Raw genomic sequence first — 25,791 nt, 5'->3', positions numbered from 1 at the left:
TGAGCCTGTGCAAATTCAGTTGCCGGATTGGGGTGTAAATCCAAGACGTGTGGCTGGATTCTGTCCCCCAGCTCTCCCTCCACCCCCGAAGACAATGGGGGATGGCATGGGTGTAACCAAGGGCAGAATCGATCCTGCAGGATCTGTTCGGTGGGTGACGCTGCCCCAGCCAGAGGGAGCCCAGCGTGACTCCGGGAGCCCAGGCTGGGTTTGCAGGGCTGACTGTTCGAGAAAACATCCCTTTGCCTCTCACCTGAGCCGATCTGCTCCAGATGGATTGAGACACAGTGAGCCTGAACCCACAATGGCTTACGTACAGACAAGCTGCTGGATCCGGTTCCCCCTCCCCAGCGAACCCCTCACCAAATTCGCTTGGCTGAAATCCAGCCTCCTGTATTTCTCACCCCTTCTGGACCTGTCTCCCTCCAGAGATCCAGGGCTGCTGCCACACTCCTGGTTCTTCCAAGCTGTGCTGCGAATCATTCCTTTCCGTGCCCCCTCCCTGCTCTGCCAGGCTGGTCGGCCAGCACTGCTGCCCCTGACTCCTCCTAGCCTCGCTGTCTCCATTCATGCACACCCAGGGCTTCGCTCCACCATGAGGTTTGACAGATGCCCACTGGCAGGAGCCCCAGTGCCAGGCCCATCCACTTCTGGCGTCTTTATCACCATGTTAGCTACTGGAGCCTTAGCTAGACTATAGAATCCTGGAATATCAGGGTCAGAAGGGACCTCAGGAGATCATCTAGTCCAACCCCCTGCTCAAAGCAGGACCAATCCCCAATTAAATCATCCCAGCCAGGGCTTTGTCAAGCCTAACCTTAAAAACCTCTACGGAAGGAGATTCTACCACCTCCCTAGGTAACGCATCCCAGTGCTTCACCACCCTCCTAGTGAAATAGTGTTTCCTAATATCCAACCTAGACCTCCCCCACTGCAACGTGAGACCGTTACTCCTTGTCCTGTCATCTGCCACCACTGAGAACAGTCTAGATCCATCCTCTTTGGAACCCCCTTTCAGGTAGTTGAAAGCAGCTATCAAATCCCCCCTCATTCTTCTCTTCTGCAGACTAAATAACCCCAGTTCCTTCAACCTCTCCTCATAAGTCCTGTGCTCCAGCCCCCTAATCATTTTTGTTGTCCTCTGCTGGACTCTTCCCAATTTTTCCACATCCTTCTTGTAGTGTGGGGCCCAGAACTGGACACAGTACTCCAGATGAGGCCTCACCAATGCAGAATAGAGGGGAATGATCATGTCCCTCAATTTGCTGGCAATGCCCCTACTTATACAGCCCAAAATGCTGTTAGACGGAGGTGCTACCAGAGGATCAAGCCTTAGCCTAAGGCTAAGGGTGTGTCTGTACCACAGTTGCTGGGGTGGGTGGGGGTTCATCTATCTAGCTTGGATACTGGAGCAGAGAAGCCATAGCAGTGCGTGGTTTGGGGTGGACTGTACTGCGCAGAGCCCTGGATAACTTCTCACCGAGCTGCCGCAGCTTTGCCACTGTTTGTACACCCGCTAGCTGGATTAAAGCCATTTTGGGTACGTCTAACTTGAGCTGCCCCGGGACTGCTGTGCGGGCACACCCTAGCAAACTCCGGCCTTCCCCAGTGCCGAGGAGTTCTTCTTCCAAAACACTGGGACAGTTTTATCCCGTGTTCTCACCCCGTGCTGAGTCTTGGATTGGTAGGAAAACCCAGGCAGATGCATGAGTAAATCCTGCTGGCCGGGCAACCTGCAATTCTGTTTACCTCTCTATTGCTGTAACTGCGGCCAAGCCAACGCTGAATGGCGAAGGGTTTTACGCTCTGAGTCCTGCTAGATCCACTTCTCTGGGGTTCTCCTTCATTTAGGTTCCTTAATCTGTCATTTTGTGAGTGCCTGTCAAGCGCTTCCCACCAATAATTATTAAAGCCCGACTTGGGAAATTTCTGTCCTGGCTTATGACCAAGGGGAAGCTTGCTGTGGCCGGGGCAGGCCTGAGCCTCCAGCTTCTGCAGAACAGAAGCCTTAGAAGCTAGTTTCTAGCGTGTATTGTGGGAACAGCTGTGTGCATGTGACTGGAGTGGGCTCCAGGGTGTGAAATTCGCCAGTTTCACACTGCTGCACTGGGGGAAACCCTGCAAGTTACCAGAACTGGGTCACCTTCATGCTGCTCCTTGGGGAGCTATGAGCCCGGCTGCAGAGATGCCAGGGGCTGATTTTGCAGCAGTGGCCTCTTCTTTTGGGACCCCAGGGCCTGTCTCTGATCTTGCCTGCCCCAGCCATGTAGCGGAATAGTCCCATTGGCTTCCGTGAGTTGTTCCTGGCTCCTACTGGTGTAACTGAGTGGAGGAGGAGCGGGCCCGCAGTGCCAGCTTATCAGAGGTGCCGAGCGCTTCCTGCTCCCTCTGGGCCTGCTTTGATGGGCACCGATGACAGTCAGGCCATTGTGTCTGAAGATCCAGGCCCCCAGAAGGGGAGCCCCTCCCCCCTGATTAGATGCTGCATCTTGAAGTTTGATCTTGTGACTCTGGAGGTGCAGAAGGAACTGGGGAGGAGGGGGAGATGGGGATGGCGCCTCAGCAGGGTGTAGCCCCTGGATGCTGCGGGCCGGCCCTCGTGCCTCGCCCCAGCTTTGGCTTCTGGCAAACAGGATTCACGTCTGTTAAATTCGTCAAGCCCTGTGCATCAAAGCCTTAAGTACAAGGGAGGTCAGTGTACTTGGCAAGACCATCTGCCGCCCTGCATCCTGGGATGGCAACACGGAGCGCTCACCATCCCGTGTGTCGGTTCCAGGAGGATGGGAGCCAGCTTCTTCACCATGGGGCTTTGTCACTGTGGAGCTCCTCCATACGTGCAGGAGCCTGGCTGAGGTAGCCTTCAGGGTGAGGCGCCATGGCCTGCTGCTTCCCATTCGGGATGTGTCGGTTTCCTATCTGGTTCGCTTCCTGCATCTGCCCGGCTGCCTGAGCCCGCCGTGACTTGGATTTTAGTTCCATCATCTTCCCAGCTTGGGAGAGCCTTTCTAGTGAAGCGCAGTGGCCTTACGTCCTCCGTCCCGGTGCTCCCTGTCTATCCAGGCAGCCGGCTGATGTGGCGGTAATGGGCATTAAGAGGGGGCAACATGCAGGAAAAGGAGAGATCTAAGCTGCTGATTGCTCTGCACTGTCTTGCTCTGTTCCCTGGCCATGGAGGGATAAAGCTGTCCTGACTGCCAGGCACCCCCCCCATTCCGTCACTTCCCAAGCCGGCTCCCTCCCACCCCTCTGCAAGGTCTCCTCTGAGTCCCCGCTGCTGGCGTGCCTGGGGCTCTGTGGGCCATTAGAGGGCCAAGCCCCGGCCCTAAGGAGGTCACAATCTAATTAGCAGGATACCAGAACATGCTTGGGGAGGGGAGCCCTGCTCTTGGGCGGTGCAGGTCTTGCAGCGTGGCTCGTTTGGCCTGTTTGGTAACTGGTCCATGGCCCCTGATGACTTCCTGGGGGTGGCAAGGATAGAACTCAGCTTCCCCTGCTCCAGAAGCTCTGTCCTCTGCCTCTGGAGCAAAGGGAGAGTCTCTGGGAGCGGCGTGGGGCCTATGACGCCACTCCTGTGTGCAGTTCTGAGTCCATCCAGCAGAGGGCAGTGGTGCTCTCTCTCTCTCACACTGATCATGGCAACAGGTGGCCTGGACATTGCACAACATAGGCTGTAAAGTGCCAACAGTAACTACACACGCACACGCACCTGCCCAGAGAACCAGGCCAGTGCATTGCCAGGCCCCCCTGGCTAGGCCAGGCCTCTGTCACAGCTCACATTCCTCTCCCAGGTGTCAGATCTGAAACTGGGGCATTACTCCTGGGAGGAGCATCCTGGCCGGGGCCAGTTGGGTGGGGGAGCGATCCTGGCCCAATTTGGGGAGGGGGGGAGGGGAGTGATCCTGGCCCAGTTTGGGGTTGGTGGGAGGGAGGGAGGGAGTTATCCCAGACCCCATGGAGAGGACCCGACTGAATTGGTCTCTCCTCTCCATGATGTCTCTGAGTTCTTGCTGACTATCCGTGCAGAAATGACGTGGCCCAGGCAGGCCATCTCCCCTCCCGCCACCCCTTTCCTCTTCCGCTCCTTGGCCCAGGTGCCCAGCATGGCCGTGGCCTCTCTTCCTGGCTGGAGTCTCCAGACCCTTTCCTGGGGGTGGGTGTGATTCGCCTGGATCCCTTGGCAGGCTGGGTAGCCCTGGGCTGTGGGAACAGGGCTGTCAGCAGAGGCTCACCCTGCCTAGCGCCTTCCATCTGGGGCCTGCGCAGGCTGCGGAGGTCTCGGGCGCTTGGCGGAGTCCCCGCGATCCCTCAAACTGCCCTGCCCAGGCCCCACCTTCCCAGTGGGTGTTTACAGTCAGTGCTGCCGGATCAGTTTCCCCTCTGCACCGGCCTTTGGGTACGACTCCCCCACGGGAGTCACATACACGTAGAGCATCAGAATGGCCACAGTGGGTCAGCCCAATGGTCCATCTAGCCCTGTGTCCTGTCCTCCGGCAGAGGCCGGTGCCAGATGCTTCAGAGGGAGTGAACAGAACCGGGCAATGATCGACTGACCCATCCCCTGTCGCCCCCACCCATCTTCTGGCAATCAGAGGCTAGGGACACCCAGAGCATGGAATTACCTCCCTGCCTATCCTGGCTAACAGCCATTGATGGACCTATCCTCCAGGAACTTATCTAGTTTTTGTTTTTGTTTTTTTGAACCGTGCTATACTTTTGGCCTTCACAGCATCCCCTGGCAGTGAGTTCCACAGGTTGACTGTGTGATGTTTGACGAAATACTTCCTTTTGGTTGTTTGAAACCTGCTGCCTATTAATTTCATTGGGTCACCCCTGGTTCTTGTGTTATGAGAAGGAGAAAATAACCCTTCCTTATTTACTAAGAGAGTCAGGGCGCAGGCAGCCACAAGCATTGTAAACCTGCCTTTCAGAGCTGCACCGTCAAAAACCCTGTCTCACCTGGTGCAGCGCCATAGCCACACTCAGCGGGGCTGCAGCCAAGATCCCCCAAAAGGTGCCTGGAAGTTAGAGCTGTCTCTCTCCCCTGGCCTGCCCCTGGGGTAGATTTGTGCTGGGGACACCCTGTCACGGAGTCCGTGGGCGATGCTCTGGAACTGCTCCCCGTGAAGCCAGTCAGGACTCTGGGGAAGTCTCCTTTCTGTGAGCAGCCTGTCTTCAGGACACAAAACTAACACAACTTCCACCTTCCTGGGTCTGACCTCGGAGCATTCAGCCTCCTCTGCCCCTCCGTGCACTTCCCCCAGCGAGTCCGCCCAGGCGGGGTCCTGGGGAAGCCAGAGGGTCCTGCACCCCAACTTCGCAGTCAGACGTGACTCTCAGTCAGCCAGTAAAACAGAGGTTTATTAGACGATAAGGTTTATTAGGAACATGGTCTAAAACAGAGCTTGTAGGTGCAGAGAACCGGACCCCTCAGCTGGGTCCATTTTGGGGCCAGTGAGCCAGACAACTGCGTCTGCACTTCACTCCATGTCCCAGCTAGCCCCAAACTGAAACTCCCTCCAGCCCCTCCTTCCCTGGGCTTTGTCCCTTTCCCGGGCCAGGAGGTCACCTGATCCCTTTCTTCTCCAACCCTTTAGCTCTCACCTTGCAGGGGGGAAGGGCCCAGGCCATCAGTTGCCAGGAAATAGGGTGTCGGCCATTCTGTGTCCAGACCCCTGCACACACCTGCCCTCTAGGGCTCTGCAGTGATCATACACCCTTACCCCACCACCCAGACACTCAAGAACTGTATAGGGGAAACTGAGGCACTCCCACACTATTCAGAGGAAACATTAAGAACAGTCCCACTTTGTCACACGCCCGTCCCGTCTCCACCCGGTGGGTCACGGTGCCTGTCCCTTTTGCCCACTCTCATTTGGGGACTCATTATGCAGGTAGCTTATTGGTGCATAGTTAAAGCTGACAGGGTTCTGGGTGGGCAGGAGAGGATGTGGCATCACTCGCCCGCTTTGTGCCCGTCCCAGTTCTCTGTGGAACAGGGTCACTTCCTGCATTCCCCAGGATGAGCCTGAGTGCGCCGGGTTCTTCGCATGGCAGCGGTTCTCTTCCGCCCTTTGCTCCGTCTGGCACTGCCTGTGAATGCAGCCCAGGGGCACGTGGTGTCTGGCTTTGCCTGGTGCTGTGAGCCGTGGTGCTCTGCCCACATGTGGGACCCAGCGGGACAGTGACCCAAGTCCGGGGAGTCTCACTTTGATGTTCCACCGGAGCAGCTGGCTGTTTCTCTGCAGCGATTCCCTCCTGGGCGGCTGCCCTGCGGTGCCCAGAGGTAGCTGGTACCAGCAGGAGCAGCTGTGGGGCTGCAGGGAGCTGGGCGGGTGTCGTCCTTGCCCAGCGCAGGAAAGCAAAACCTACAAGAGCTGTGTCACGGAGTCCCTGGGCGCTGCTCTGGAACTGCTCCCTACGAAACCAGTCAGGACTCTGGGGAGGTCTCCTTTCTGGGAGCAGACTATCTGCAGGACGCACAGCTTCCACCTTCCTGGGTCTGACCTCGGAGCATTCAGCGTCCTCTGCCCCTCCGTGCGCTTCCCCCAGCGAGTCCGCCCAGGCGGGGTCCTGGGGAAGCCAGAGGGTCCTGCCCCCCAACTCCGCAGTCAGACGTGACTCTCAGCTAGCCAGTAAAACAGAAGGTTTATTAGACGACAGGAACATGGTCTAAAACAGAGCTTGTAGGTGCAGAGAACAGGACCCCTCAGCCGGGTCCATTTTAGGGGGCAGGGAGCCAGACAACCACATCTGCACTTCACTCCATGTCCCCAGCCAGCCCCAAACTGAAACTCTCTCCAGCCCCTCCTCCCCGGGCTTTCCCCTTTCCCAGGCCAGGAGGTCACCGGATTCCTTTGTTCTCCAACCTTTAGCTCTCACCTTGCGGGGGGAAGGGCCCAGGCCATCAGTTGCCAGGAAACAGGGTGTTGGCCATTGTCTGTGTCCAGACCCCTGCACACACCTGCCCTCTAGGGCTCTGCAACGATCATACACCCTTACCCCACCACCTAGATACTTAAGAACTGCATAGGGAAACTGAGGCACCCCCACACTATTCAGAGGAAACATTAAGAACAGTAGTACTTGTGGCACCTTAGAGACTAACCAATTTATTTGAGCATAAGCTTTCGTGAGCTACAGCTCACTTCATTGGATGCATTCAGTGGAAAATACAGTGGGGAGATTTATATACACAGAGAACATGAAACAATGGGTGTTACCATACACACTGTAACACAGAGTGATCACTTAAGGTGAGCTATTACCAGCTGGGGGGGGGAGCCTTTTGTAGTGATAATCAAGGTGCCCCTCTGCCGTGTACATCGGTCAGGCTGGACAGTCTCTGCGTGAAGGAATGGATGGATGCAAATCAGACGTCAAGAATTATAACATTCAAAAACCAGTTGGAGAACACTTCAGTCTCTCGGGTCGCTCGACTGCAGGCCTAGAGGTGGCAATACTTCAACAGAAAAACTTGGGGACGGACTCCAACAAGAGACTGCTGAATTGCAGTTGATTTGCAAACTGGATACAATTAACTTAGGCTTGAATAGAGACTGGGAGTGGATGGGTCATTACACAAAGTAAAACTATTTCCCTATGTTTATCCCCCGCCCCCCACTGTTCCTTGGACGTTCTTGTCAACTGCTGGAAATGGCCCACCTTGATTATCACTACAAAAGGTCCCCCCCCCTCCACCGCTCTCCTGCTGGTAATTGCTCACCTTACCTGATCACTCTCCTTACAGTGTGTATGGTAACACCCATTGTTTCATGTTCTCTGTGTATATAAATCTCCCCACTGTATTTTCCACTGAATGCATCTGATGAAGTGAGCTGTAGCTCATGAAAGCTTATGCTCAAATAAATTGGTTAGTCTCTTAAGGTGCCACAAGTCCTCCTTTTCTTTTTGCGAATACAGACTAACACGGCTGCTACTCTGAAACCTGTCATTAAGAACAGTCCCGCTTCGTCACAAGCTGTGTCTGGGATGGTGGGGGGGGGAAGGCTGGTACAATGACAGGAGGACGATCGGAAGGTGGGGGCAGTGACTGCTCCCTCCCAGCAGCCCCAGATGGAAGCTGCTTCTCCCTCACGCCCCTTAGGGGGCCAGGCACTTAGCAGCCACCGAATAGCCATGGTTGAAGCAGAAACCCCGTGGGGGGGGGGAGGCCAGACGCCAATGCCCGTGGGCAGCTTGGTATGCCAGCCTCCCCCAATCACCCTGTGCTCAGGGAGTGCCCAGGGCATTGTCCCTGCTGGAGGCTGGATTCCTCCCTGCTCCGGCTCTCCCCCTCCCTGGGGACACCATGCCGGGGTAGATGTACAGGGACTCGCCCTGGTGATTTGCTGGTTCCCCCCCCCCAGCCCTTCATGGGTGCTGTACCCCCACCCCCCCATGCTGTCTAAAGGCTCTCCCTGCACGTGGGGCTGAGCGTCGCTTTAATCCCCCGGCTTCGCTTTAAGCCCCTTGTGCCGCAGCTCGTGGGCTCTGATAATTGCTCTTTTCCCTGGAGCGGAGCTGCTGGCGCAGCATGGCCAGGCCGTTCAGCACAGCGGGGACGGGCGCCCAGGCTCCCAGCACCCCTAGCATCAGGTCCCTAGCGGGTCCCCCACTGGTCTCTAGCTGGAAGGCTGTTCCTACAGTGGGGGAGCAGGCCCATGGGGGGCAGGTTCTTGGGGCGGGAGGACAGACCCCTGGCCTGCCCAGGGCTCCTGCGCCATGTCCCTCACCCTTGCCCGGGGAGACGGGGGCAGGCTGGGCTGGCCTGGCTTCACAGGGAGCTGAGAGGAGGCGGGGGCTCCGTGCCACGTTCCCCTTACTTCCCCCCTCTGCTGGCAGGGTTTGTGGTGGGCCAGGCTGGCTTGTACGAGGCACTGGGCATGTTCGTGGTGGCCTACGTCATCATCGGCATGACGGTGCTGTCGGTGTGCGCCATCTCCACCAATGGGGCGCTGGACGCCGGCGGAGCCTACTGTATCCTTCCCTGGCACCCCCGCCCCGGCGCTGCCTCTCTCTCGGCAGCCCATCTGGCCCAGTTCCCCTTGGTCTGGGTCTGTGGGGCAGCAGCCTGGCCTGGCAGAGCTGGTCCCCTGGCACGTGCTGTGGGGGGCGAGCCTTGGGGCTCCGCAGACAGACTGAAATCCCCACAGCCCGTGCCCCCTGGCCGGCAGCCGTGTGCCCTGGGCAGGGGTCAGGCTGTGCCCGGTTGCCAGCCAGAGGCTTTGCTTCTCTGCAGCCACCCCTCCTCCCAGCACGTGCCCCCTTCCCAGCTGGGCGGTGGCCTCAGGCGGCCCCGTGGCGCTGCGGGGAGGGGAAATCCTCACCAGCTTTAACTGGAAGTGCCCTAGAAAAGGGAAGCTGAGGGCACTGGGCTCCCGCCCTGCTCACCGCAGCCAGCTGGGAGCTGATCCAGGTCGCTAGGAATGTGCCACGCCCAGAGCAGCCGCTGTGCCGGGCACAGGGACCCCCCTCCCCCCCCCCCACACACACCCTGTGCCATGGGCCGGCTCCTGCCGTGGAATCAGGGCATGTCAGGCTGGTGCCAGCGCCTGGCCCTGCATGGCCAGCATCTCCCCGGGCTCCCACTGGCCCGGGGGTGGGGGGTGGGGGGTGGGCAGGAGCTGCTGACCCTGGGATCCCCCCGCGCCCTTGGTGTTCCTTGACCCCAGCGCAGACATGATCAGCCGTGCGCTCGGCCCTGAGTTCGGGGGCAGCATCGGGATCATGTTCTTCCTGGCCAACGTCTGCGGCAGCGCCCTGTACATCCTGGGGCTGGTGGAGGCCATTGTCGACATCTTCGGGGTCCCTCTAGGTAAGTGGGGTCCCCCTTCCCTCCCCACCAACAGCCCAGCTCGGCTGCCCGGTCAATCCCTCCTCCACCGCCTGCCCCAGGATGGGCCCGTCTGACCCTGGCTCCAGCCCCCCGGTTGTGCCGGTGCCCAGGGTGGGTGGGCTGGAGGCAGCGCTCCCCCGCCCAGAGCTGAGGTAGGGGCATCGCCTGGGGTTTGTGGGCCTGCAGAGCTACTCCTTGGTTTGGGGGCTGCAGTTCCCCACGTAGCCAGAGAGTGAGCCAGGGAGCGGGCGAGGCTGCTGTTAGACCCCAGGAGACTGCCCACGAACCACCCTGCTCCTGGAGGGAGGGGACCTTGCCCGAACAGTGAAAGCAGGGGTCTTGGACACCTGGGTCCCTGCCCGCCTCTGTCATTGGCTCCCTTCCTGACTTTGGGCAAGGCCCTGCCTTGCTCTGTGCCTCAGTTTCCCCTGCTGTTACATAGAGGGCTTGTCTGGCCTTACCTGCAGGGGCCTGTGGGGTTCTGTCCATGCATGGTTTACGGGGGGAGCAGCCGTGGGGCTGCCAAACCCGGGGACTATGCTGCGTAGGGCTGAGCGCCACCTGCTGGTGCTATTGGCAGCGACAGTGCTGTGCTGGGTGTGGATGGCTGCCATCCCCATGGCCCCTGCACTCCAGCTTCCCCTCATGTGGCCCACGGGGGTGCAGGAAGGCCCCTGGCAGCTGCCTGCCGATTCCCCTCCTGGCTGCACTAGCCCTCCAGCTGCTCTCTCTGATCAGCCCCATTGGCACAGGGATGTGGGGCAGGGGGAGGCGAAAGGTTAAGGCCCCAAGGAGCCTGCCACTCCCAGGTAGGAATGCCCCCCCCATACCGGGTTACCTACCTGTGCCCGGGCAGTGATGGCCCTCTTGAAGCGGGGGTGAAGGTGACCCCCACCCTGGCATGCCCAGGGCTCAGGCTGCCCCCACTGCCCCACCCCGCAGCTTGGCCTCTCCAGTGCAGAGCAGATGCCTATGGCATAAGGCTGTGGGGCCCATGGGGGAGAGGGCAGTGACCCAGGAGAAGGGAAGGGGTAGGGGGTGCACATGGGGGGTAAGGACACCCACGCAGCCCCCAAGCCAGCAGCCACCACCCTTGGGGAGTGCGATTGGACCCTGGGGCAGAGCCCCTCACTTTCTGGGTATGGTCCTGCCCCACCCAGCATGGCAGCGCCTGGCCCTCGGGGCTCTGTGTAGAGAGTGGGGGGGGGGCTCAGTCTGGTGCCCAGGTGGGCACAGCGCAAAGCTGGCATGGATTGGCTCCCCCACTGGCAGCCCCAGCACAGGCCTGTGCTCCCGTCCCAAGGCAGGGGATGTGTGGGGAGCTGCCCCCATGCCATGCCCACTCTGGGCCCCTTAACCTGCCCCATCTCCCGGCAGGTCAGACCATGGGCAGCAGCTTCCAGGTCCTGCCCCGCAGCTACTGGTACGAGCTGCTCTACGGCACAGCCCTGCTGCTGGTCTGCCTGCTGGTCTGCCTGGTGGGTGCCTCCATCTACGCCAAGGCCACCTTCCTCATCTTCCTCATCGTCATGCTGGTGCTGGGCACCGTCTTCGTCAGCTTCTTCGCCGTGGGCCCCACCGTGGTGCTGCTGCTGCTGCCGCAGGGCAACGGCTCGCTGGCTGTCAATGGCTCCTTCACCGGCTTCCGGCTTGCCACCCTGCGGGGCAACCTGGCAGGTGGGCACCGTCCGGCTCTACCCTCAGCCCGGCAACCCCTCGCCCGGCCCGCCCGGCCAGACCGCCCCGCGCCCGACGCCGCCCGGCAACCCCTCGCCCGGCCCGCCCGCCCAGACCGCCCCGCGCCCGACGCCGCCCGGCAACCCCTCGCCCGGCCCCCCGCCCAGACCGCCCCGCGCCCGACGCCGCCCGGCAACCCCTCGCCCGGCCAGACCGCCCTGCGCCCGACGCCGCCCGGCAGCCCCTCGCCCGGCCCGCCCGCCCAGACCGCCCCGCGCCCGACCCTGCGTGGCAACCCCTCGCCCGGCCCGCCCGGCCAGACCGCCCTGCGCCCGACCCTGCCCGGCAACCCCTCGCCCGGCCTGCCTGCCCAGACCGCCCCGCGCCTGACTCTGCCCGGCAACCCCTCGCCCGGCCTGCCCGACCCGACCGCCCCGCGCCCGACCCTGCGTGGCAACCCCTCGCCCAGCCTGCCCGGCCAGACTGCCCCGCGCCTGACGCCGCCCGGCAACCCCTTGCCCGGCCTGCCCGACCCGACCGCCCCGCGCCCGACCCTGCCCAGCAACCCCTCGCCCGGCCTGCCCGCCCAGACCGCCCCGCGCCCGACCCTGCCCGGCAACCCCTCGCCCGGCCTGCCCGCCCAGACCGCCCCGCGCTCGACCCTGCCCGGCAACCCCTCGCCCGGCCTGACCGCCCCGCGCCCGACCCTGCCCGGCAACCCCTCGCCCGGCCTGCCCGCCCAGACCGCCCCGCGCCCGACCCTGCCCGGCAACCCCTCGCCCGGCCTGCCCGCCCAGACCGCCCCGCGCCCGACGCTGCCCGGCAACCCTTTGCCCGGCCTGCCCGACCCGACCGCCCCATGCCCATCCCTGCCCGGCAACCCCTCACCTGGCCCGGCCACCACCCGCCCGACCCTGTGTGGCAGCTCCTCACCCAGTCTGCCCGACCCAATCACCCCTCGCCCAGCAACCTCTCACCCAGCCTGCCCACCACACACCTGACCGTTCCTGGCAACCTTCAACCCAGCCCTCCCAACCCCGCCCAGCAATCTCCCACTCCACTCGGCCCCTGGCCCTGCCCCGAGTTCACCTCCAGGCCCCCCACCTAACCCTGCCCCCGGCTTCCCCCCAACCCCCTGGCACACCTTATCCCGTCCAGCTCTGCCTGCCCTGCCCCGCAGAGCCTGGCACTTTGCTGGGACTCACCTTGGGAGTTACAGTTCCCCCAGCCCTTAAAGGCTCAGGCCATGAGCCATCTTCCAGCTTTACTGCCAGAATGGCCGTGCCCACAATCTGCCCTTGCCCGGTGCCACTAGAGGCAGATGGCAGGGGCTGTTCCCTGGCTTTGCCCCAGCTGTCAGGGGAGCCCCACACCCTGCCAGCGTGGCTGCGCTGGGGAGCTCCCTGGCAGTGTGGCAGCGGCCCCCAAGGCTGTGCCCCGAGTGGCGCTGCCCCGCGCCCAGCAGGCTCCCATGCCAGTTTCGCTCGGCAAAGAGCTGTCTGCCGGGGTGACCTCGGCCCCGCCCTTGCCCAACGCTCTCAGACCGGCCTGACGCAGCGCTCGAGCCGGGGGGGGTGTGGGGGGACAGAGCCGGTGCCCGTGCTCCGGCCTGCGTTGGGGGCTTGGTGCTGGGGCTGCTGGGCCTTCCTCACCTCTCCCCTCCGTCCCGGCAGCCGCCTACGGCGTGGACTACACCACGGGGCGCCTGATGAGCTTCAGCACCGTCTTTGCCGTCATGTTCAACGGCTGCACCGGCATCATGGCCGGCTCCAACATGTCTGGTGAGGAGGGGGCCGGGCGGGCGGGGGAGGGGAAAGGCCAGGGGGGCCGGGGGCCATGGGGCAGGGCTGACGGCGTCCCCTCGCTTTCCCCCCGCAGGGGATCTGAAACGCCCCAGCTACTCCATCCCCAGAGGCACCATCGCCGCCGTGGTCTTCACCTACGTCATCTACAATCTGCTGGCCATCACGCTCTGCTGCACCTGCGACAGGTACGTGCCCCCGGCCCACGCCAGCCCCCCCCGGGGCGAGCGGGCTGCAGTGCCGTGGGGGCCTGCCGGAAGCCCAGCTCCCTGGAGGCAGCGGGTGTGGGGGAGCCCAGCTATCAGGGCGGAGTGGAGCCGGAGCCCAGGGAAGGCCGAGCTGATGGGCCGCAGGCTGGCTTGGGCCAGGGGGCTGCTGAACAATCCACCCGCAGAAGAGCCGCATTGATTTGGGGCTGGCAGGCAGCCAGGCATGGGCGGGCTGGGAGGCTCTGGGATTGGGGTCACCCAGAGCCATTGGGGGCCTGCTCCTCCCAGCAGTGGGCTTGCGGCTCTCAAGGACTGGGTGCCAGGGCCATGCCGCTGTGCCAATGGCACCACACTCAGAAGCACCTGCTTGGTCCAGCTGCGCTCCCCGTCCTGGAGCTGGGGCCCTGCAGGGTTGCCGGGCAGTGCCCGCCTTGCTATGCCGGCGCCGGGGGCTGCCCGGAGCACGCCCCGGGCTCAGCTGTTAATTTTCCATTCTGGAAAGTGGTGCCATAAATCGGGCCGGTGGCAGGCGGCTGGCAGGAATCGGGAGAGTTATAGCTGTCAGCAGCTAATATCTTAATGCACAGCCATTGCTCAGAGCGACAGGGGACAGGCCGGTGTGGGGCTGCCACTCAGGAATGGGTCATGGGCTTCGCTCGCCTCCCCTCCCCCCCCCCAACTAATTAGCGAGACAGGCCCAGGGCATGGCCCCCACCCCTGCCTCCAACCCCTGGGTAGTGCGGGGGTGGGGTGTCACTGGCTGAGCGATGTTGGGGCACCTAGTGCCTTGGGAGCAGGCAGCGGGCACGGCACGGCAGAGCTTGGGCAGTGCCTGGGGCTGTGCAGAGGGACAGCTCCACCAATGAGATCCAGGGCAGTGGCCTTGTGCCTGCTGGATAACATTGGGGGAGGGGGGTCTCCGGCTCCAGTCCTGCCCCCCCAGAGCCCTCTGGCTCCCCTAGGGGGGCCCCCACTCCCCTCCCCAGCCTCCCTCCCGGTGGATAGCTCCAGCCTGCTCGCTGCTCAGAGCTGGGCACAGCGGGCCAGCTCCGCAGGGGCTGGCCTGACCAGACTTTGTCAGGAGCGAGCACATGATGGGGAGCTGGAAACCTGGGGGCTGTGATTTACCTCCAGCGCCCGCCCACCCCCCCCCTGCTGCCACGGACAAGGCTCTGCCTCAGTTTCCCCCTCTAGTCACTAGGGATAGTAGGTCTGACTCAGCCCTGCTGTAAGTCCCATGGCTTCCCAGGAAGGGGGCTGCTCCCTGTTGGAGACCATTCACCCCGGGGTGGGGTAGCTGGGAGCCTTGCCCTGGCAGCCTAGCTCCGCCGAGCCCTGGGCTGGCATGGGACGGGGGTGGACCCCCGTCCCATGTGAGGACTTCTGGGCTTGGCTTGGAGCCTACAATTGCGGGTTCTCCCCCCGCCCCCATTCCCCCACCATACAGGGGAGATAGGCTAGCATAAGGCAGGGGAGGGCGAGGTTTCACACTTGGCCCTGTCAGCCTTGAGAACAAGCCTGCAGGAGCTGCTATTTAGCTAGGACCTACACAAAAACAATCCTCTTCTCATTTAGGGTGGCCTCACCAACCATTCTTTCTACAGCTCCTCCTGCACGCTTGGGGCCTGCCTGGCGGGGGCACCTCCCCAACGCCCCCTGCTGGCAGGCACCACACCCCCTTCATTCGCACTAGCAGTGCTACTTGGCAGGTTAGGGGCAGCAGCCTGCTCTGGGGAGGAGGACATCAGGCAGTGCGCGAAGACTCGGGGCAAACCCAGCCCCAAGGGAGAGGTCCTGGGGGGCTCCTGTCCCTGTGGAGAAGGCAGGACTTTGATTGCCAAGGGTTGGTGCAAACGCCCCGTACAATGGAACTGGGGCTGTCCAGCCTGGTGGGTGAGAGGCTAGGCGACCCCCCCACCCCCACTGCCTTGCAGGTCGAGCCAGCCCTTGAAATGCAGCCAGGGGGCAGCCAGCCAGAGCAGTGGGGCTGGGCCAGGATTCCCCAGTGGGTGTGTTGCAAGCTGGGGTGGGGGAAGCTTGTCCTGGGCCCCCACACTGGACCATCCGCTCTGCTGCCACTCTGAGCAAGGTGATCAATTTCCAGATAATTAGGTATTAATTGCCAGATACACTGAGGTTTCAGATCTGGGCTAATTTATCTCCCACCTGCTCTCAGACTCTTGTTAAAATCCAATTAAAAGCTGGGCCATTTGTATCCTTGTAAAGCATCGGCAAATGGCTCCTTCCCCGCTTAGTTCCTCGCTGAGTTTTGGCCAGTTGGCTGCTGCGGGGCTTTATGGGCCGCTGTCTCGTAAACCCCGGGTAGGTGGCTTCCAGCTGATCGATGGCTCCTGTGGCTTCCAACCCACAATGAAATGCTCGTGGCCAGGCAGCTCTGGCTGCCGAGCGGCTCTGAGAACCCACCCTTCGCGCCAGCAGCAGGAATCTGCCAAGAGGCTGTGTCTGCTGGCTGCGGCGGGGCCCGTGGCCCGGGATGTTCCTACCAAGCAGTAGTGCTACCCTGCGGGCATCCAGAGGGCAAACAGGCCATAACTGGGCACCGTGGGGCCCCAGAGCTGATGCCCCAGCCCGGATGCTGCCTCAGAAAGGATATTCCCTTCGCCCGCAAGCTGGCCTGGCCATACTCCCCCAGGGGAGGGGTTCCCAGGGCCTCCGAGAGAGTAGCCCTGAAATCCACATGTCCAGGAGCGGACACAGAGGCCTGGCGGGGCCAGGTCTCTCCCACGCTGGTTTTCTGACTCTGCAAGTGACGGGTGAGTTACCTGGACGTCCCTTCCCACTGCGATTTCCCTGGGAGTATTAGAGACTCCAGCCACCAGTGTGATGCAAATCACAGGGTGCCCGCCTCAGCCAGACACGGCACACGTGGTGTCCTGCTTCATCCAGCCCCCACACAGCTCTGACCCGCAGCCCCCTGCTAGCCCAGCCCTGTGGTCACTCTGCCCAGCTGCGTCACTCAGGGGTACACCCTGATGTGCAGAAGGTAAAATCTCCAGGTTCCCTTGCCCGTGTCTCTCCCCCGGTGCGGAGCCCGGCCCTGGCAGAGCGTTCGGGCAGCATCCCAGGGAGCCCGGAGCTGGGCCCAGTAGGCTGCCCCACCGGCAGGGCTGTGTTGGAGCCGCTGATCTGCCCGCCGGTGGCTGTGCCTTGTGCGCGGGGATGGGCGTGATGCCATGCTGGGGAGGCCACTTCGCGTGGCCTGGGCTCCTCGCCCTGCCGCCTTTACAAAACAAACCCCGGGCTGGAAGCGCCACCCGGTGCCAGCCTGATCCCAGGCACCCCATCCCTGTGTCCCTGACCGTGTCTCCGATGCCAGGCTGGGTTTGTCGGTGTCTTTTGTGCACCCCCATCGTTGCTGCGGGACAGGACTTGGCCAGTGACGTGCCCCAGCAGAGCTGGTCCTGCTGCGGTGCTAGCATGAGGGTGGGGAAAGGGGGGTGTGTTTTAGGTCTTCCTGGAAATCAGCTGCCTCGGGGCTGGATGGTTTGATTAACCCAGCGCCCAGCACGAGCCGTCTGCCAGCCTGGCCGTAACTGCTTTGCTATCGATCGGCCCTGGCCCGACCCGCTGCCTCCTGGGAGACTGATGGTAGCAATTGGCTCTGCTGGGCCCTGGCACAGTAATGGGCTGGGAGAGCAATTACCAGTGAGCCGCCTGGGGGCCCCGCTGAAGGAATCGTGCTCTGCAAGGGCTGCAGTGTTCAGGGGCTTGGGCAGGGCACCCCCATGCCCGCTCCCTCAGCCCGTCAGGGAACCCCCCTGCTCTGGCCCCCACCGCCTCAGCCTGTCAGGGACCCCCCGTGCTCCTGTGCCTGTCCCCAAGGCCTGTCAGGGCCCCCCCCCACTCCTGCCCCCATCCCCTTGGCCTGTCGGGGACCCTCCTGCACCTGCCCCCTTGGCCTGTCACGGACAACCCCGTGCCTGCCCCTCGGCCCATCAGGGACCCCCCCATGTGCCCAAACCTGGCCCTTTGGCCTTTTGGGGAGTCCCCCCCTCGTGCCCATCTCCTCGTCCCCTTGGGGACCCCCAACACTACTGCACCCGCCTGCACGGTGCTCATGATGGCCACCGCACTAACAAACAATAAACAAAGTGCTTGTGAGAGACCCTGCAATAACAAACCCCTCCGTGTAGGTGATGGAGCAGCAAGGTGTGTCTGTCCTGCAGCCAGAGCTTTCCAGTTCCCCTCTCTGGGGGGTGGCTGCGCCTGGCTCCTCGGGGAAGATGGGGCAGATTTCCCCTTCAGTTCTGCTCATGGCTCTGGTCCAAGAAGCGTGGGCAGAGTGCGGGCGCCAGGCGGCTGGGCAGTGCCTTGCGGGGAAGGGGGGTGTAGTGAGGTCAGGCTGGAGCTGGGTGGGGAGGCCAGTGCCAGGTCACGCTGTGTCTGCCCAGGGCTGCTGGCACTGCACTGATGGCTGCTCTTAGCATCGTTGCTTCTCCAACAAGCTCCACGGCCAACTTGCCCCTGGATCCTCCTGGCGTCTGCTTTTCCTGCTTCCCTGGGCCAGCCCTGCCAGGCACACGGCGCCCCCCTACAGGGGACACCCAGCCCCTACACCGGCTCCCCCACTCCCATGGCCTCTGTCCTCATCTTGCCCATTGGGCAGGGCAGCTGGTGCGGGAGAGGTGCCCCGGGGGAGGGGGTTGGCTCCAGGAGCTGGGGCTCTGGTGCTGCTAAGAGGGCCCAAGGACCCAGGCAGAGGCTGGTACGAGGGTTCGGGGGAGATCTCTTCCCCACCAACTCCCTGAGACGTCCTGGCCAGAGGGGGGCACAGACCAGCTGCTGGAGCCACTCTTCACCCTGCCTGTGCACGGCCGGGTGTGGGGTGGGTGGGTTAATTGCTCATTGTGACCCGGGCATGTGTGTGTGTAGGGCATGTCGGTGCATGCTGGCATATGTGGGTGTGCCCCTGGGCATGTCGTGTGCAGGGTGTGTTGGTGTGTGCTGGCATACGTATGGGTGTGCACGTGGCAAAGCGTGCAAGGGTGGCTGGTTGGCCTGCGGCATGCACGTGGGGGTGCCGCTGGGGGTGGCGTGTGCCCCCGTGCTCTCGCCGAGGTGCCCCGGCTCACCCCTCTCGCCCCGTTGACAGGACCCTGCTCCAGAAGGACTATGGCTTCCTGCGAGACATCAACGTCTGGCCCCCCTTTGTCATCATTGGCATCTACTCGTCCACCCTCTCGGCCTCCATGAGCAACCTGATCGGGGCCTCCCGCATCCTCTATGCCCTGGCCAAGGACGACATCTTCGGTGAGTGCCCCCCCTCCCCGAGCTCCTGGGTCAGTGAGGATCCCCCCCAACCCGACAGAGTCACGGGGGGGCGGGCCCCTGGGCATACCCCTCCCCCAACCCCCTAGATAAATGGGGATCCCCCCACAACTCCACAGAGTGACAGGGGGCTAGGCCCTGGGAATATCCCTCCCCCAGCCCCCTAGATCAGTGGGGATCCCGCCGCAGAACGACGGGGGGCTGGCCCTTTGGGATACTCCTCCCCCCAGGTTAACAGGAGGAGCACTGAAGCCATCCCATGCTCCGAGACAGCGCCCAGGCCCGTGCTGTATGGGGCTGACTTGGCTGCAGTCTCAGTGGGGTGGGGCAGCCCTGGGCACTGCAGCATCTGTGCCCCAGAGCTGTACCCCCTCTGGGAGCAGGGGGAACCCCCCACCTAGCCCACTGCCAGCACAGTCCATGGGAGAAGGAAGGGGCGTGCCAGGTCAGCCCCGCCACACAAAGGCAGCCAGGAGAGCCGCCAGTGTGGGTGGTTTTTATGCTGTGCACCTGTCCCCAGGAGCAGGGACTGAGGCCCACACAAGGGACACTGAGCCATCCCCGGGGCACGAGCCACTCCCTGCTACCCTGCCTGGGCTTTCCCTGGGGGAACAGCTCTGAACCCCCCTCGCCATCTGCTGTGCAGCCACCCTGTGGGCCTGGGCCAGATACAGCGTCACTAAGGTATGGCCAGGGAGAGAACTTGGAGCCTCTTCGGGGGAGTCTCCACAAGCTGTGAACTGTACGGGGCCTCTGACATGTGGGTGAGCAGTTCTGATTCCATCCAGCAGAGGGCAGTGGGAAAACACCCACACACTCATCCACCCACCCACACATGGAGGTGGCTTAGATTCTAGCTTCCAGTCCTGTGTGAGCAGGGGAGGGTGGTACTGGGCTTCTTGGCCCCATCCATCTGCTCCGCCCCGGTCCATACAGTGCCCTGTCACTCAGGGCAGTGGACAGGGCACAAGCACTGGGTAGGGTCTGATGGTCCATTCAGGGAAGGCTCTTTCCGTGGCTGGCTGTCCCTCCTTGAGCCAGCCCCACCCTCGCTGCTGGGAGGGTGCCACTCTCAAACCCCCTGGGTCTGCCCTGTGGTGCCCTCGGCCCCTGCAGCAGCCATGCCAGCCCCCCCACTCCAAGGGCACCCCCTTGGCCATCTGCTGGGGGGAGCAGTTCTTCTCACGCATTGGGCACAGAGCCACCCAAAGCCCTCGGCTCCCTGACCACCCTACTCCCGCCCCAAATGAGCTCTTCCCCACCCCCAAAATGGGCTGTCCCTGGGTGGTGGTGGGGGATCCCAGTCCCTTGCCCTTCAGCCCCGCTCCAGTCATATGGACCCTTGCAGCTGCTCTCCCTGGCTCCCCCTGCCCGCCCCCCTCCTCCCTCCACGCTCGCTAACAGTCCCTCTGGCTCCAGGCGCAGGTGCCCGCACGTCCTTTCAAGTCCCCTGGCCCCTTGGCAGCCTTCCCCAGCAGGTTTGCCTACAGCGCTGGAGTGGGGCTTTGGGGCGGGCACCCACCTTTGCTCAGCCAGCCCGTTGTTTGTGCTTGGCTGGCTGCTTGGCTGGTCCCGGGGAGCCCCGGGCCGGCATGGCTGTGCCCGTGCAGTGCTCTGAAGACATGAAGTACAGACCTGTGGGGGGCACCAGTGACTTGGAGTCCAGGCTGCAGCAGCGCCAGGCCCTGCCAGGAAAGAGCATGGGCACTTGGATTGCATTAGCTCCTCGGCCCACTTGGGCTTCTCCAGCCAATGAATAAATATCCCTTGGTGCTCCCTGCTCTCCCCCCACCACCGCCTTCCAATGCCAGGGGCTGCCAGCCCCCCGCTGGCACTCGAAGACCCCAGCCTTGCAGGGTGGAATGGGGGATGGTGCAGTGATTAGTGTGGGGGGGTGGGAGACAGGACTCCAAGGTGCCTTTGGTGCCTCAGTTTCCCCATGTGTAGTATAGGGACACCTCTGCCCCACCCTGGAGATGCTCAGATGCAGAGCACGGGGTTACCCCATGTCGTCGCTGAGGGCCTGCACTACAGAGCACTCCCGAGATGCCCTGGAGAGCTATGCCGAGCCCTCCCCCGGGACAGACCGTAGCTGTGCTTGGAGGGATGCCCAGGCCTATGTGTCCATGGAGTTCCATCCCAGGAGAGGGGCTAGTGAGCCCCTGGGGGGGTGGGACCCCCATGTGCTGACTGGGAGCCCCCCACTCAAACCCTAGACCATAGCTGTGCTTGGAGGGATGCCCAGGCCTATGTGTCCATGGAGTTCGATCCCAGGAGAGGGGCTAGTGAGCCCCTTGGGGGGTGGGACCCCCATGTGCTGACTGGGAGCCCCCCACTCAAACCCTAGGTGAGCGGGTTGCTGATGTGGTTCCTTCGATCCAATTGGTTCCTGTCGGGCCGTTGATTCTCAGCGATGCCCCTTCCCTGCCATGCAGAGCAGCACCCTTCTGCCCCGGGCTGCGTTCTCCTTGGCCTGGCGGGTGGTGGGCAGGAGCCTGGGGCTCAGCATGACCCAGGGGCAGAGCACAGCCCAGGTGCCTGCCCGTCTCTGATCCCCTGTGCATCTGTGACAGTGGATACCTCTGTCTCTCTGGCAACAGCTGGCGCCATTCCCTGAGCCCGTGCCCAGCAGTGGGGGTGTCGGGGAGAGGCCCGGCTTGGTTGGCACTGACCCGAGCTTTGCAGCCCAAAGGGAGGTGGGGGGCTGGCTCATGGGGAGCTGGCTCTGCCAGGTGCCGTGACGGTAACCAGAGAGAGGCGGGTCCATTAGGTGCCCTGCGGCGGATTTTGTTGGGCTGGGGTTAGAGCCAGGATTCCCAAGGACGTTTGTGACAATCACTAAACCCCCTGGAATGGACTAAACCAGGCAGCTCTGAAAGCCTCTCTGGCGGGTAGTTTATGTTCTCGCGGCCGTTGGCGGCATGAAATATTGCACTCTCGGCTCGCTAATGCATGCAGCCACTTAACCGTTTGCATAGCGGCTCGGCACTGGGGGGGGGCTGGGGTCTCTCTCCGGGGCTAGTTCGGGGAGGGGCCGCGGTGGCAGTTTGCACCCCAGGCCGGAGCGAAGGGCCGTGTTTTGGGTTGTTCCCCTTCTGGCACGGCACGTGCGACACTCCGGGCTCTAGGCGCTTTTCCTGTGTGCTAAGGCGTGTCCCTGCTCCACTGCCCCCGGCCGGGCGGCTCTCTGCTCCTGGGTAATGCGCATCAGCCACCCGGTAGCGATCACCAGCTGAACCTGCCGTGAGCCCAGGCCATGCGCCTGCTTGCCGGGGACGGGGGTTGGTGCACGTGTGGCCTGCAGCTGAATGGCCGTTGGCTTGGAGCTCCTCGGAGCTCCCCAGCTACGCCGGCAGGGCCACTTCCCAGGGCCCACAGGCACGTTACTGATTCGATATTCCCCTCTGAATCGGTGCTGTCCCCTCTGTCAGTGCTGACCCCAAAGCTCCAGCGTGATGCCAGGGGGCGCTGTGCTGCGGGAAGTGGGGCTCAGTAGGGGGCGCTGTCCCCTCTGAGTCAGTGCTGACCCCAATGCTCTAGGGGGTGCTGTGCTGCAGGGAGCAGGGAACGGGGCTCAGAAGGGGTGCTGTGCTGCAGGGAGTGGAGAGGGGGGCTCAGTAGGGGGCGCTGTCCCCTCTCAGTCAGTGCTGACCCCAAAGCCCCAGTGGGGCTAGGGGTGCCATGGTGCTGGCTCTGAGTTAATGCCCATTGGAGGTGCCGCTCCTGTGGTGACTGCTGGCACTCTGGGGCACTGCACCCTGCCTGCTGGCACAGGACTCCCCACTTCCTGCCCCCCCACCCCCAGTCACACTGTGGCTGGTCTCCCACCCCCCCAGGGACTGGGCTGCTCCGGCAGGCTGGGTCTTGGTGGAGGGCCATTGATGAGCGGAGTGGCCACCGAGGCCAGTGCTGCTGCAGCCCCTGGAGCCAGCCTGCGGGGACCTGTCTTGGCTGGCGCTCCCAGGCTGGTTTGTGAAACAGGGCCAGAGTAGGGCTGTGGGGTGGGGGCAGTTCCTGGGCCTCGCTGCCGCGTTCCCCGTATTGCCTGGGAAAGCAAGCCAGCTTTCGACAGGGCCCCGATCCGCTGGCTGGGGGTGGGGCCATGCCAGTCTGAGCTACACGCGCTGTGTATTTCAGACCTCGCGGTTGGCAGGGACTGAACCTTGTTCCTGCGTTGGCCCTGATCCTCCCCCCCAGGGATGCTGGGACCCGCTGGTTCTGCCACTGGGTGTGTGATGGGCCGGGGCGGGGAGGGGCAGTGCCTGTGGTGAGGGTCACACAGGCGAGGGCTGGACGGGCTGCGATCACTGGCTTTGCTGGCCTAGTGTCCCGGCTGGGGCCTCTGCAGCCCTGCCCTAACCGATGCTGATCCCTGCCCCGCTCCTGGCACTGTCTCTGCTCCCTTTGAAATCCTCTCTCACACAGAGCGTCTGGTTCCTTTTCCCCTGCAGGCAGAGCTCTGGCGCCAGCAAAGAAAACCTCCCGTGGTGGGAACCCCTGGGTGGCTGTGATCCTCTCCTGGGTGTTGGTGCAGGTGAGTTGGCTGCGCTCTTCATCTGGCACCTCATCGCAGAGGAGCCCAAAGCTAGACCCAAGCAGCAGTCAGATATGCAGTCACCTCTGGGGTGGAGAGCAGCAGCCATAGTGCCGCACGTCCATGGTGGGCCCAGACCCGTAGAAGGGCCATGGGATCTCAACCGTGAACTGGGCACAAGGCGTGTATTTAAAGGGGCTGGCTGGCCTTGTTATTAAGGCTCTGGGCTGGGATTCAGGAGGTCTGGGATCTTTCCACAGTCTCCCTATGGGACCTTGGAGACTGTGCCTCAGTTTCCCGCCTGTGAAACGGAGAGGTCAGTGCTTGGTGCGAGCACACAACCCTGCCCTGCTGAGCTGGTGCAGTGAGGGGCTGAGACACCAGGGCCTGGGCAGTCCAGAAGGGGGAATCACCTGGATCTGTGGGCCAACCGGGCCTTGGGGCTCCCTCCTGGCTGGCCGGTATCCGCAGCACAGAGATCCCTCTAGTTCTGCGGCCGGCAGGATCCCGGACCCACTCTTAACCCTTTCACTGCTGTGTGCCAGCGGCCACTCTATGCAGCATTGGCACCTGGTAACGCCCCTTGGCTGGGCTGCTTCCACTTCTGCCCCTTGGGGTGAGTCTGGCCCTTGGCTTGGCTCCCTGTGGGGCACTTGGGGCCTCATTTTCAAAGGAGTCTGCCCCCCACTGAAGTCAACAGGAACTGGGAGGGGGCACTTGGCCCCTTTGGCAGCCAGGCAGGCACCATGTGGGCCCTGTTCTCAAGTCCCAGCATGTCACAGGCATTAGGTTTTACGTGGGGGTGTCTCTAGGGATGCTGTTCAGTCGGGGTCCCGGGGCAGCAGCTGGGGTCCCAGGGCTTCACTCCCCAGTTCTGTGTGAAGCTGTGAGCTCTCCCCCCGAGACCTCCCAGGGGAAGGAAACAATCGCTCTAATTCCATGCGCAAAGGGCTCCCCGTGCGGGTGCGGGGGGTGTCGCTGTGCCGCCGCATGGATCATTGCGTTGTGCCCGGAACCTGCCATCAGCCAGGCTGCAGGAGTGGGGAGGCAGCGCCAGCTTCGCGACTCAAGAGCGAGCTCGTCTCCACTCCGCCAAATTGGACAAATATATGTAATGCTAAAAAATTGCCCCATTAGCCGGCAGGGAACATGGACACACGCATGCATGAGATGTCGCGCTGACCTCCGCCAGCTCAGCCCTGATTGGAAGTGGCTGGGATAACAATCCATTTCTGGGGCCTGGGCTCCCAGCGCCCACCTGCAGAGAGCAGGCACGTGACGGGGCGCTGGGGGGAGCCCAGTGCCAGCTCCATGCCAGTACAGGAGAACCAGGGCGATGGACAGCAGGGACTCACAGAGAGAGCCGCAAACCCAAAGGTGCCTAACTCTTATGGAAGCCAATGGGAGTTAGGAGCCTAAATCCCTTTGAGGATCTGGCCCTTTGTACCTTTGGCCACTGGCCACGTGTCCGGAGCTCTGGGACCACACCTGGTTGGCATGAAGAGGAGTGGATTGCTGCCAACGTCCAGCTAGAGCTGCGGCCCGTTGAGACTCCAGGTCCCAGCCCGCTGTGCCGTACAAACACAGAACCGAGAGACGGCCCCTGCCCCGGGGAGCTGACAGTCTCGGTGTAAGACAAGGGGCAGCTGGTGGAGACCAGGAGACGCCAGCGAGCTGCACGCTGGCCACTGGCCTGAATGCAACAGCCATCTGGGCCCAGTGCTGAATGGCAGGGCAGCGCCAGCCGGTGCGAGAGGGGGACCCGTTGCCTGGCCAGCTCCAGTCGGCAGCTGCTCCTGAGAGGAGTTTTTCTTCCTCTGGAGTCAATTGAATCACAAGCCCCGTGGTGTGTGGGAGGAATCGCCCTCCCCTGCCATTAGCTAATGGCTGCGTCTTGCCAAGGGGCCAGGCCCGGCCCCGGGAAAGGGGAGAGCGCCCACCCATGCTGGTGCGGGCCAGGCAGCAGGGAGCTGAAAATTGCCTCAAGGGGCTGGCGCTGGGCGGTCTCCTGCTAGGGGAGCGTCATTCTGCCATGGAGAGGGACCTGCCCCAGGCCCTGGCTGCCTGGCATCTGTCCCAGCTGGGTTGCCCTGGGGTGCTTGGGCCCAGAGGCAATGGGGGTCTCTCCAGCCCCCCAGGCACTCTGGTGACTCTCACATGAGCTCCAGACTGCAGATGCAAAATGGCGGGCGGCTGCCCTGGCTGATGGGCACAGCGTGCCCCATGGCACTGACACATGGCAAGGGGTGAGGGCCTCACACACGGCTGTTGAGAGAAATGCCAACCCCCTGCCCGAGCTGGCACCTTGGCGCTGCCACCGGAATCATGGAAGCTCGGCCTGGACAGGCCCCAGGCAGACCCATCCCCACCAGCTCCGGGGCCCAGGGTGGGGGAGGCCCCCCCGACAGACTCCAGCGATGGGGCTCCCAGGCCAGGAGCTGAACC

At 62.9% G+C, this 25,791-nt stretch overlaps 1 protein-coding gene across 2 annotated transcripts in view; it reads left to right on the top strand.

Annotated features, from left to right (window-relative positions):
- The window catches only part of LOC141993772 (solute carrier family 12 member 9-like), a 49,362-nt gene that overhangs the window by 1,886 nt on the left and 21,685 nt on the right, over positions 1-25,791 (top strand). For both annotated transcript variants that reach the window (XM_074963409.1, XM_074963410.1), the window contains exons 2-8: positions 8,842-8,976; positions 9,677-9,814; positions 11,213-11,512; positions 13,186-13,293; positions 13,391-13,502; positions 18,637-18,794; positions 23,264-23,346. In XM_074963409.1, the coding sequence (XP_074819510.1) occupies positions 8,842-8,976; positions 9,677-9,814; positions 11,213-11,512; positions 13,186-13,293; positions 13,391-13,502; positions 18,637-18,794; positions 23,264-23,346 (1,034 nt within the window). The remainder of the gene's footprint in view (positions 1-8,841; positions 8,977-9,676; positions 9,815-11,212; positions 11,513-13,185; positions 13,294-13,390; positions 13,503-18,636; positions 18,795-23,263; positions 23,347-25,791) is intronic.

The sequence above is a fragment of the Natator depressus genome, chromosome 9 (genome assembly GCF_965152275.1).
Source record: "Natator depressus isolate rNatDep1 chromosome 9, rNatDep2.hap1, whole genome shotgun sequence".
NCBI lineage: Eukaryota > Metazoa > Chordata > Testudines > Cheloniidae > Natator > Natator depressus.
The sequence above is the reverse complement of the archived record's forward strand: the minus strand, read 5'-3'. Positions and strand labels throughout refer to the sequence as shown.